The 12,708-nt window shown below is 45.8% G+C and overlaps 1 protein-coding gene across 1 annotated transcript in view; it reads left to right on the top strand.

The window, feature by feature from the left end:
• The window catches only part of LOC149453282 (uncharacterized), a 70,338-nt gene that overhangs the window by 31,350 nt on the left and 26,280 nt on the right, over positions 1-12,708 (top strand). The window contains exons 6-12 of the mRNA XM_089688621.1: positions 6,897-7,014; positions 7,131-7,330; positions 7,442-7,616; positions 7,733-7,830; positions 7,930-8,079; positions 8,202-8,340; positions 11,070-12,417. Coding sequence (XP_089544747.1) covers positions 6,897-7,014; positions 7,131-7,330; positions 7,442-7,616; positions 7,733-7,830; positions 7,930-8,079; positions 8,202-8,340; positions 11,070-12,417 — 2,228 coding nt within the window. The remainder of the gene's footprint in view (positions 1-6,896; positions 7,015-7,130; positions 7,331-7,441; positions 7,617-7,732; positions 7,831-7,929; positions 8,080-8,201; positions 8,341-11,069; positions 12,418-12,708) is intronic.

Genomic DNA, 12,708 nt, shown 5'->3' with positions numbered 1-12,708 from the left:
CCCTTCCTGCCCGCAACAGTTCCCATCTCCCTTCCAGCCCGCAACAGTTCCTCCTCCCTTCCAGCCCACAACAGTTCCAGCCTCCTTTCCTGCCCGCAACAGTTCCAGCCTCCTTTTCCTGCCTTCAACAGTTCCCATCTCCCTTCCTACTCGCAACAGTTCCTGCCTGCAACAGTTTCCATCTCCCTTCCTCCCGCAACAGTTCCCGCCTCCATTCCTGCCAGCAACAGATCCGCCTCACTTCCTGCTCGCAATAGTGCCGCCTTCTCTTCCTGCCCGCAACGGTTCCTCCTCCCTTTCTGCCCACAACAATTCCCATCTCCCTTCCTGCTTGCAACAGTTCCCACCTCCATTCCTGCCCGCAACAGTTCCAGCCTCCTTTCCTGCCCGCAACAGTTCCAGCCTCCTTTTCCTGCCCGCAACAGTTCCTCCTCCCTTCCAGCCCGCAACAGTTCCTCCTCCCTTCCAGCCTGCAACAGTTCCTCCTCCCTTCCTGCCCGCAACAGTTCCCGCCTCCTTTCCTGCCCGCAACGGTTCCCGCCTCTCTTCCTGCTCGCAGCGGTTCCCGCCTCCCTTCCTGACCGCAACAGTTCCCGCCTCCCTTACTGCCCGCAACAGTTCCAGCCTCCCTTCCTACCCGCAACAGTTTCTGCCTCCATTCCTGCCCGCAACAGTTCCAGCCTCCCTTCCTGCCTGCAACAGTTCCCGCCTCCGTTCCTGCCTGCAACAGTTCCCGCCTCCCTTCCTACCCGCAACAGTTCCCGTCTCCCTTCCTGTCCGCAACAGTTCCTCCTTCCTTCCAGCCTCAACAGTTCCTGCCTCCCTTCCTGCCTGCAACAGTTCCTCCTCCCTTCCTGCCCACAATGGTTCCGGTCTCCCTGCCCGCAAGAGTTCCCGCCTCCCGTCCCGCCCGCAACAGTTCCCGCCTTCATTCCTGCCCGCATCAGTTCGGCCTCCCTTCTTGCCCACAACAGTTCCCACCTCCATTCCTGCCTGTAGCAGTTCCGCCTCCATTCCTGCCCGCAACAGTTCTGCCTCCCTTCCTGACCGCAACAATTCCCGCCTCCATTCCTGCCCGCAACAGTTCTTCCTCCCTTTCTGCCCGCAACAGTTCCTCCTCCCTTCCTGACCGCAATAGTTCCCGCCTCCCTTCCTGCTCGCAACAGTTCCCGCCTCCCTTCCTGCCCGCAACAGTTCCTCCATTCCTGCCCGCAACAGTTCCTCCTCCCTTCCTACCCACAACAGTTCTGCCTCCCTTCCTGATCGCAACAGTTCCCGCCTCCATTCCTGCCCACATCAGTTCCCGCCTCCATTCCTGCCCGCAACAGTTCCTCCTCCCTTCCTGACTGCAACAGTTCCTGCCTCCGTTCCTAATCGCAACAGTTCCCTCCTCCCTTCCTGCCAACGTCGGGGCGTCCTCTCTGTTTTTTTTAAGCATTCTTTATGATATGAAATAAAAATTCAGCAGGTAGAGTGGCGTCCCTCTTCATGAACGTGGTGGGCACACTCAACAGCCACTTTATTAGGTCCACATTGCTACCTGGTGTGGTCTTCTGCCACTGTAGCCTATCTGCTTCAAGGCTGGACGTGTTGTGTGTTCAGAGATGGTATTCAGCATACCTTGGTTGTAACGAGTGATTGGAGTTCTTGTTGCCTTTCTATCATCTCCAACCAGTCTGCCCATTCTCCTCTGACCTCAACAAGGCATTTTCTTCCACACAACTGCCACTCACTGGAGATTTTCTCTTTTTCGGACCATTCTCTGTAAACCCTAGAGATGGTTGTGTGGGAAAATCCCAGGAGATCAGTTTTTGACAGCACCAGCAGCCATGCCACGGTCAAAGTCACTTAAATCCCCTTTCTTCCCCATTCTGATGCTCAGTTTGATGTTCAGCAAGTCGTCTTCGCCACGCCTAGATGCCTAAATGCATTGAGTTGCTGTCGTGTGATTGGCTGATTAGCCATTTGTGTTACCAGGCCACTGAACAGGTGGACCTCATAAAGTGGCCGGTGAGCGTATGTACTAAATACTGTATATGTATGTATATCCTTCATGCGCCTTAGATTCTCTAGGGCAGTGGTCTCCCAACTGCGGCCCGGGGGCTGCGGGTGGCCCTTTGCTTGCCTTTATCTGGCTCTTGGGGCACTATTCCACCAACTGACACCAATGGGACACCATCAACAAGGCCCTATTCCTCCCGATAAAACCAATGGTGTTGCACTGGCAACATGAGGGCTACACATCAGCAACATGGGGGAAATACAATGGCAACATGGGGGCAACACAATGGCAAGATGGGGGCAATACACTGGTAACATGGGGGCAACACAATGGCAACATGGGGGTAACACAATGGCAACATGGGATCAATGCACTGGCAACATGGGGGCAGCACACCAGCAACATGGGGCAACACACTGACAACATGGGGGCAGCACACTTGGCAGCATGGGGGCAACACATAGACTTCAACAGGAAGTCACCTCCTATAGACTTCAACGGGAAAACAACTCACAGAAACTTCAATGGCAAATTGCTCCCCATAGACTTCAACAGGAAATCCTCACCCAAAGACTTCAACAGGAAATCGCCTCTATAGACTTCAATGGGAAAACAACTCCCATAGACTTCAGTTTTGCTGCGATTGTCGCGTGGCAAATTACGTGAAGTCCCGGGCGCTGACAACCCACGCTACGCTGAAAAAAACCCCCAAAAAACTGGCTCCTAACTTTTTTAGCCGGCTCCTAGATTTAAAGGAAATTTGTCAAGCCCTGACTTAAAAGATGGAACAGTTTAGTCCAAACACATTACAAATGCGTCTACAAAGAGGGACAGGAACAGCGTAGGCCGCAGTCCTTTTGTGCACCACAAGATGGGGATCTCATGGATTGTGCACAGGAAGTGATGTAACGCGCAGACAGGATGTAACCTTAAAGACAGGAAGTGAGGTAAGGAAAAAACCAACAGTTACAGTTGAAGTAGCAGGAAGTAGAGAGGAGAAATTGCTGGAACTGGCAGCAGAGGAGGTAATAAGGTCTTATTTTGTATTTCCCTTTAATTACAGCCCCTTCCCAATGTTCTGGTTGTGTCAGTCCTCTTCCTTAGGTCATCCCTTTAAAACCGAACACGTAATAATAACGCAGGTTCTGGGGTTGGTTAAGGTGATCGTTAAGCTGACGTGGTGCCTTATCTGCATTAAATTGGCCCCAGAACCTGTTTAATTGATGTGTTCGGGTTCAAAGGGATGAGGTGGCCACCCACCCGTATTTACTGTGGCGCCTTTAATCCCGTTATGTCCGTCCTCTTCCTCCATATACACTGTGATGTCGTTCATCTCCAGCAAATGCTGGAAGACACGTAAATGGTATACCAAGGTTCCTCCAGCGTTTCCTTTAGCAATTTCTGTCTCTCAGATACGTTCCCACTGACACCATTGGTCTTTTTAGCTATCAGGAATTCTTCCCAATGACCACAAGTGGGAGGAGCATTCTTTCTACCGACCATCACATTAATGAATGATAGATATAGTCATTTTTCGCAAGGGATCCTTAAGCAATTTCTGTTTCTCAAAGTGAAGAGATGGCCACCCTACTCTTCCTCCGTATTTACTGTGGCGCCTTTCATCCCTTGTTATGTCCGTCCTCTTCCTCCATACACACTGTGGTGTCTTTCATCTCCAACAAATGCTGGAACACACATGTAAATTGTATACCAGGGTTCCTCCAGAGGTTCCTTGAGCAATTTCTGTCTCTCATATACGTTCCCACTGACATCATTGGTCTTTTTATCTATCTGTAAGGTCGGGAATTCTTCCGAATGACCACAAGTGTGAGGAGCATTCTTTCTACCGACCATCACATTAATGAATTCTAGATATAGTCATTTTTCGCAAGGGTTTCTTGAGCAATGAGCAATTTCTGTCTCTCAAAGGGATGAGGTGGCCACCCTACTCTTCCTCCGTATTTACTGTGGCGCCTTTAATCCCGTTATGTCCGTCTTCTTCCTCCATATACACTGTGATGTCTTTCATCTCCACCAAATGCTGGATCACACACGTAAATGGTATAGCAGGGTTCCTCCAGAGGTTCCTTGAGCAATGAGCAATTTCTGTCTCTCAGATACGTTCCCATTGACACCATTGGTCTTTTTATCTATCTGTAAGGTCGGGAATTCTTCCAAATGACCACAAGTGGGAGGAGCATTCTTTCTACCGACCATCACATTAATGAATGATAGATATAGTCATTTTTCGCAAGGGTTCCTTGAGCAATTTCTGTCTCTCAAAGGTATGAGGTGGCCACCCTACTCTTCCTCCATATACACTGTGATGTCTTTCATCTCCAACACATGCTGGACCACACAGGTAAATGGAATACCAGGGTTCCTCCAGAGGTCCCTTGAACAATAAGCAATTTCTGCTTCTCAGATACGTTCCCACTGACACCATTGGTCTTTTTAGCTATCGGTAATTCTTCCCAATGACCACAAGTGTGAGGAGCATTCTTCCTACCAACCATCAGATTAATGAACGATAGATATAGTCATTTTTCACAAGGGTTCCTAGAGCAATTTCTCTCTCTGATACGTTCCCACTTACACCATTGGTCTTTTTAGCTATCTGTAAGGTCGGGAATTCTTCCAAATGACCACAAGTGTGAGGAGCATTCTTCCTACCGACCATCACATTAATGAATTATAGATATAGTCATTTTTCGCATGGGTTCCTTGAGACCCAAAAGGTCATTTGAAGGGTTCCTCTGTGTGGAAAAGGTTGAGAAAGGCTGTGTCTATAAAGACAGAGATACGACAAACTCAAACCCTCTATTGAGATTCCCATCTGGAAAAATATACTTGGCCACCAACACTCTGCTGTTTTTTTGGTTCTCCACCTATCTAAGCACTTTAACATCACCTACAACTCTACCTCCTCCTCTCCTCTTTCCATAGGAATACCCCAAGGCCTTTAGGTGATCCATGAAAGGTCATCTCTTAATGAAAGGTCATCTCTTCATGAAAGCCTATCCTACCTCTACCCAATGACTGAACTTTTACCTTCTCCCTTATCTCATCCCCACACATCTATTACCCTTAACTTCAGTTGCCCTTCCCCTTTCGATTGTCCAGACAAGGGCCTACAGAACCCTCTTGCTTTGAAGTGTTACGTAACCCTACTGTCTGTTTATTTTGTAAAGTGCTTCACAAACTCTTTATGTTATATAAATCCAGTATATTAATAACTGTATACCCCCTCAAATGTTGCCTAGACCAGCGTCATCTCTATAGAACCCATAATTGTCCCTGGCTCCTGAGAAACAGAGTGGGACCCGTTAATCGATGAGACACAGCAGTTGATGGGAGTGAGGAGGACAACCCTTAAACAGCTCATAGGTGACTCAATCTTCTTTCCTTCTACCTTCTAACACTTCAAAGCAAGAGGTTTCTGGGTGTCCTTGTCGGGACAATCGAAAGGGGAAGGGCAACTGAAGCTAAGGGTAATAGCTGTGTGGGGTGTGAGGTAACGGAGAAGGTAAAAGTTTAGTCATTGGGTAGAGGTAGGATAGGCTTTCCTGAAGAGATGACCTTTCATTGCTCGATTCACCCATTCAAGTGTTACTAAACCCACAACAATACAATCAGTCTGTAGATGCAGTAAAGCATGCTCGTTATACTCACTGTGGAACCCAAGGGGTTATTCCTCTGCATTGTGTAAAAATGCTGTTTGATCCTGTCTTCTATGATCCTCCCCTTCTTCCAGTGTCTTATCTCCTGATAGGACATATCATGTGGAGACACTCTGCACATGCTCAGTGTGGTGTGTATTGCTAGAGAGGGTTTTGGTTTTTTTATTTGTTGGGAGAGTGCATGTGATCAGAACAGGGCCAATCAGCACTGTCCAGACAGAGGGTCAGGGGTCCTGCATCCTCCTAGAGCAGAATTAAAATGCCTCCTACAACCTTTAACCAGTGCTCTGCTGGACACTGATAGAACTCACAAGACTGCTATATACTGCTGAGGAGAAAAGGGATTTAGCAATTTATATTTACTAAAATAACTGCGTTTCCTTTACTATAGAATAAGAAGCCCTCTGAGGTGGAAGGTGGAACATCATGCGCACAATTATTCATCACACAACAGTGCAGATAATTGGTATTTTATTATTCATCTGCAGGAAGGAGAGCTCTGTATAGATCACATGAACACATCAAGAAGGATGGACAAAAAACAAACTCATGTGACTGAGAGGATATTAGACCTCACCCTGGAGATCATCTACCTGCTGACCGGAGAGGTGAGGGGAATTCTGGGAGGTTACATGACATCACTCTTATCTCTATTCATAAAACACAGACCTGACCGGAGAGGTGGGGAGGATTCTGGGAGGTCACATGACATCACTCTCATCTCTATTAATAAAACACAGACCTGACCGGAGAGGTGAGGAGGATTCTGGGAGGTCACATGACATCACTCTCATCTCTATTAATAAAACACACACCCGACTGGAGAGGTGAGGAGGATTCTGGGAGGTCACATGTCATCACTCTTGTCTATAATAATAAAACACAGACCTGACCCGAGAGATGAGGAGGATTCTGGGAAGTCTGTATTGAAAATTGTTACCTTCTCTCTACATACAGGATTTTAAAGTAGTGAAGAAAACATCTAATGAACCATTTACACCAAACGGTTATGTTAATAGGGCATCACCCATCACAACGCCTCCACCTCACTTCCTGAAGACAAACTTTGGAAAGAAGATCCTAGAAGTCACCCAGAAGATCATTGATCTGCTGACAGGAGAGGTGAGCGGTGCCGGGAATTCTGGGACATTCTCCAGTAACAGACAAGGGATGTGTCTGGATGGTGACTGTATCATTGTGTGTGTCAGGTTCCTATAAGGTGTCAGGATGTCACTGTCTATTTCTCCATGGAGGAGTGGGAGTATTTAGAAGGACACAAGGACCTCTACAAGGACCTCATGATGGACAATCAGCCGCCCCTCACATCACCGGGTAAGAGGAGACTTTATTGTAAAGGAGAGAGCAGTACGGAGGGTCCACCTAGATCCCCCATCATCTGATAAACACATAGAAACAATGGATTCAGTCAGTGTGTGTGTTTCCTACAGATGGATCCAGTCATGGGAATCCACCAGAGAGATGTCCCCGTCCTCTGTATTCCCGGGATTCCACACAGGAAGATCACACCATCCCTCACCATCATCAGGTAAATGGATCCAGTAATGGGAACCCACCAGAGAGATGTCCCCATTCTCTGTATTTCCGGGATTCCACACAGGAAGATCACACCATCCCTCACCATCATCAGGTAGGTGGGATTGAGCATGTAGACCTAAAAATGTATCCTAAACTTTGAGATAAAAGTATTTTAGGTAATCTTGTTTTTAATTTTAAATGTATTTTATCTTTTGGGGTTCAGAGTGAAGGACCGAAGGAAATCAAAGTTGAGGTTAAAGTGGAAAGAGAAGAGATGCTTGGAGCTGAGCAGTCTATGGAGGAGGGTGGTCCTCTGTATTCCCGGGAGTATTTAGAAGGACACAAGGACCTCTACAAGGACGTCATGATGGACAATCAGCCGCCCCTCACATCACCGGGTAAGAGGAGACTTTATTGGAAAGGAGAGAGCAGTACGGAGGGTCCACCTAGATCCCCCATCATCTGATAAACACATAGAAACAATGGATTCAGTCAGTGTGTGTGTTTTCTACAGATGGATCCAGTCATGGGAACCCACCAGAGAGATGTCCCCGTCCTCTGGATTCCCGGGATTCCATACAGGAAGGTCACATCATCCCTCACCTTCATCAGGTAGGTGGGACTGAGCATGCTTTCTAAACTATGAGAGGACATTCTTCTATGCCTGCTTTCTTCCTTTCTACAAATGTATCTGTTAACATTTGCGTTTAGGATGAAGATCTTAAAGATATCAAAGTTGAGGTTAAAGAGGAAGAAGAAGAGACATTGGTGAGTGGAGATCGGCAGTCTATGGAGGAGGGTCGTCCTCTGGATTCCCAGAATTCTACATGGGAAGGTCACATCTATACAGAAGATGATCAGGTAGATAGGACTGGGCACAAATAACTACATAAAAATTCTATGATAGGACATTCTTCTATGTAATCTCTTAATATTGGACGCAGTGTTTCCGGATGATATATTCTATCATTTCTGAAATTTAGAATGAAGAATGGACAGACATCAAAGCTGAGGTCAAAGAAGAAGAAGAGACATTGGTGAATGGAGATCAGCAATCTATGGAGGAGGGGGAAAGGACTATGAAAAGTAAACCGGAGGAATCTTCTGTACATATAAACACCAGTAAGTAACAAACACTAAATGCAGAAACATTTCATCTTTTCATTTACTTCTTTGCATGTAAAGAATTAAATTTACACCATTTCTGGGCCTGAAAATGGCAAATGTTCTTAGAATTCACCACAAAAATATCTAAAATCTAAACCTGCTGCTTAGATGCAGATGAAGGAGGAGAAAAAATTATATCTATCTATCTATATCTATATATATATATATCTCTATAGATATATATAGATATATATATATATATATATATCTATATATCTATATAAAGTTTGGCCCAATTTTCAAACAGGGAAGAAATAATTCCATCCTGATCCCAAAAAAAGGTGGTCAGATAATTTCACAGATCAACATTCTACGTTTTATAATTCCTACAAATATTAGTAACTGAAGAAAACCCCAATATGAACCAATATTTATTTATTTATTTTTTTGAGGGGGGGGGGATTAATATCACTTTAAAGTGGTTGCAAACCTGGAAAGTCGAATACAAACAGAACACCAAGTCTAATAAAGAACAAGGGCACAACTCATATGTGCATAGTGTGGCAGGTAGAAGAACAGCCTGTCATCTGTAATCCTCCAGGCTGATTAAAAAAAAAACCCGACACCACAAAAAAAAAATGGTGACACCACGAAAAAAAAAATGGTGACACTACAAAAAAAAAATGGTGACACCATTCCCCTTCTACTTTTGAAGGACAGCCTGTGTAATGAAATTAAGCAACGATCCCAAATGCACACGTTCCTGCGTCGAAAATGGCTGAATGTGTAGAGGAGTGCTGCAGCGACCATTGGCTGGAATCGAGAAGAGTCAAAGCAAAGAGAATGTCACTAGCACACCAAGGATCTCCAAAAAGGGTCCAAAGCTTTATTCCGCAATCGCAGTTACAGCAAAGCAACGTTTCGGAGTCTCCCAGGACCCCTTCATCAGGTGGGTGACCATATGCCTGAATAAGGGGTCCTGCGAGACTCCGAAACGTTGCTTTGCTGTAACTATGTTGGAGATCCTTGGTGTGCTGGTGACATTCTTTGTGCTTAGCCTGTGTAATTAGACACATGAATGAGCCTGTGTGAAGGGGGCGTGTCTACTGCTGCTCTGTACCTCCCTGTGAGCTGTGACTCAGATCCAGCAGAGTTTACTTTCACTTTCTTTTCTCCTCCAGAGATACAGGTACAAAGCTCACTGAGAGACATCAGAGAGAGAAGAGAGAGAGATCAAAGAAAGAGAGACATGAGAGACACACACACACCATAGAGAGACATTGGAGAGAGAGACACACACATCATAGAGAGTGAGACATGGAAGAGAGACATTGGGGAGAGAGAGAGAGAGAGACACACATCATTGAGAGACATTGGAGAGAGAGAGACACACATCATAGAGAGACATGGAAGAGACATTGGAGAGCGAGAAAGAGAGAGACATATTATAAAGACATCAGAGAGTGAAAGACATGAGAGAGAGACACACACATCATAGAGAGACATTGGAGAGAGAGATATGAGACACACACACATCATAGAGACACATTGGAGAGAGATATGAGAGAGAGACACACACATCATAGAGGGAGAGACATGGAAGAGAGACATAGAGACATCAGAGAGTGAGAGACACACATCATAGAGAGACATTGGAGAAAGAGATATGAGAAAGACATGAGAGACATCAGAGAGTGAGAGACATGAGAGAGAGACATCAGAGAGTGAGTGAGAGAGATATCAGAAAGTGAGAAACATGAGCGAAATAGACATCAGCGAGAGTAAGGAGACATCAGAGAGAGTAAGGAGACATCAAAGAGAGAGAGACATCAGAAAGAGAGAGAGATACAAGAGAGGGAGAGAGACATCAGAAAGACATCAGCGTGCGAGAAACATCAGAGGGAGAGATATCAGAGAGAGAGAGAGACACACATCAGAAGGAGAGAAAGACAAGCATCAGAGAAAGAAACATCAGACAGATAGAGAGAGACATCAGAGAGATAGACGAGAGAGTCATCATAAAGAGAGAGTACAGAAAGATACATCAGAGACACGCACACACACCTATCAAAGAGAGAGAGACACACGAGAGAGAATACAGAGCGAGACTGCAGAGAATTCAGAAAAAGAGAGACAGCCGAGAGTACATAGAATCTGTGTATAGGTGGGAGGGGAATAGTGTGATGGTAGGTCTCCGCCCCCCAAGCTTTGGTGCTACGTCACAGCCACAGATCAACAGATTTCTGAGGGCTACAACCGAATGAGGTTGACTTTTCAAGAGATTGTCATTCACAATGTGAATTCAGTTACAACCACATTATCTACTAAATTGTGCAAAAGAATGTTTTTTGGGGGTTTTGGGTCTACAACCACTTTAATGCCCAGATATCTAGTATTCTGACCACCTCTGCTCTAGGTCCATTTCCATTCTTCAGGTTGTTGTGACTCTTCCGAGAAATGAGTTGGAAGAAGGTCCATCTCCATTCTTCAGGTTACTGTCACTCTTCCTAGAAATGAGGTGGAAGAAGGTCCATCTCCATTCTTCAGGTTGTTGTCACTCTTCCAAGAAATGAGGTGGAAGAAGGTCCATCTCCATTCTTCAGGTTGCTGTCACTCTTCCTAGAAATGAGGTGTAAGAAGGTCCATCTCCATTCTTCAGGTTGTTGTCACTGTTCTAAGAAATTAGGTGGACCAACGTACTGTATGAAACTTCTAACAATTCTGTCAAACTTGGTCTCCAACAGGTAGACACTATGTATGGAATTCCAGCGCGGGACCTCTCGTATCTCCAGGTTATAAGGCAGAGGACAATGGAATTGCTCGATATTTGGAAGGAGTCAATCCCACCACACAAAGTATACATCCCAGACCTTACCATGTAGACAGATCGATGCTTCCCTCTAATTGTGAGGAATCCCCTCATAGATCACGTGTTGATATTCCAGATGTCCATCCAAGATCCCACACTGTGCATAGGTCAACTGATCCACCCAATCCCAAGGAATCGTCTTCAACCCATGCAGGCGTTCGCACAGGAAAGGACTTATTCTTATGCTCAGTGTGTGGGAAATTTTTCACTGAAAACAAAGACCTTCTTATACACCAGAAAAGCCACACAAGCGAGCGTCCCCATGCATGCTTCGAGTGCGGGAAATGTTTCATTCACAGAGGAGACCTTCTTCGACACCAGAAAATTCACACGCGTAACCGTCCATATTCGTGTTCAGAGTGCGGAAAATGTTTTTCCGAGAAAAAAGTGCTTCTCACACACCAGAAAAGTCATACTGGGGAGCGTCCTTTTTCATGCTCAGAGTGCGGAAAATGTTTCATTCTGAAAAATGCGCTCGTTAGACACCAGAGAATTCACACGGGCGAGCGACCTTATTCATGTTCATATTGTGGGAAATCTTTCATTCAAAAAGGAGACCTCCTTAAGCACCAGAGAATTCACACGGGTGAGCGTCCTTATTCATGCACAGAGTGTGGGAAAGCTTTCATTGAGAAAGGAAAACTTCTCACACACCAGAGAAGACACAGGGGGGAGCGTCCTTTCTCGTGTTCAGATTGTGGGAAGTGTTACACTGAGAAAGCTAAACTTCTTGCACATCAGAAGATGCACACGGGCGAGAGTCCTCATGTATGTTCAGAGTGCGGGAAATGTTTCATTCAAAAGTCAGACCTTCTTAAACACCAGAGAATTCACACTGGGGAGCGTCCTTTCTTATGTTCAGAGTGCGGGAAGTGCTTTACCGAAAAAGGCGCACTTCTTACACATCAAAGAATTCACACAGGTGAGCGACCTTTCTTATGTTCAGATTGCGGGAAATGTTTCCGTCACAAAAAAGCACTTGTCACGCACCAGAGAATTCACACGGGTGAGCGTCCTTTCTCATGTTCAGAGTGCGGGAAAGGTTTCACTGAGAAAGGAACATTTCTCACGCACCTGAGAATTCACACGGGTGAGCGTCCTTTCTCGTGTTCAGATTGTGGAAAGTGTTACAATGAGAAAGCAAAACTTCTTGCACATCAGAGGATGCACAAGGGAGAGAGTCCTCATGTATGTTCAGAGTGCGGGAAATGTTTCATTCAAAAGTCAGACCTTCTTAAACACCAGAGAATTCAAACTGGGGAGCAACCTTTTTTATGTTCAGATTGCGGGAAATGTTTCTGTCACAAAAAAGCACTTGTCGCGCACCAGAGAATTCACACGGGTGAGCGTCCTTTCTCATGTTCAGAGTGCGGGAAAGGTTTCACTGAGAAAGGAACATTTCTCACACACCACAGAAAACGCAGTGGGGAGCGGCCTCTCTTATGTTCAGAGTGTGGGAAATGTTAAACTGAGAAAGCAAAACCTACAGTGCAGGAAATGTGTCATCTACACAA

Source organism: Staurois parvus, unplaced genomic scaffold, assembly GCF_062004578.1.
Source record: "Staurois parvus isolate SC_StPar_1 unplaced genomic scaffold, SC_StPar_1.0 ptg000449l, whole genome shotgun sequence".
Taxonomy (NCBI): domain Eukaryota; kingdom Metazoa; phylum Chordata; class Amphibia; order Anura; family Ranidae; genus Staurois; species Staurois parvus.
The sequence above is the reverse complement of the archived record's forward strand: the minus strand, read 5'-3'. Positions and strand labels throughout refer to the sequence as shown.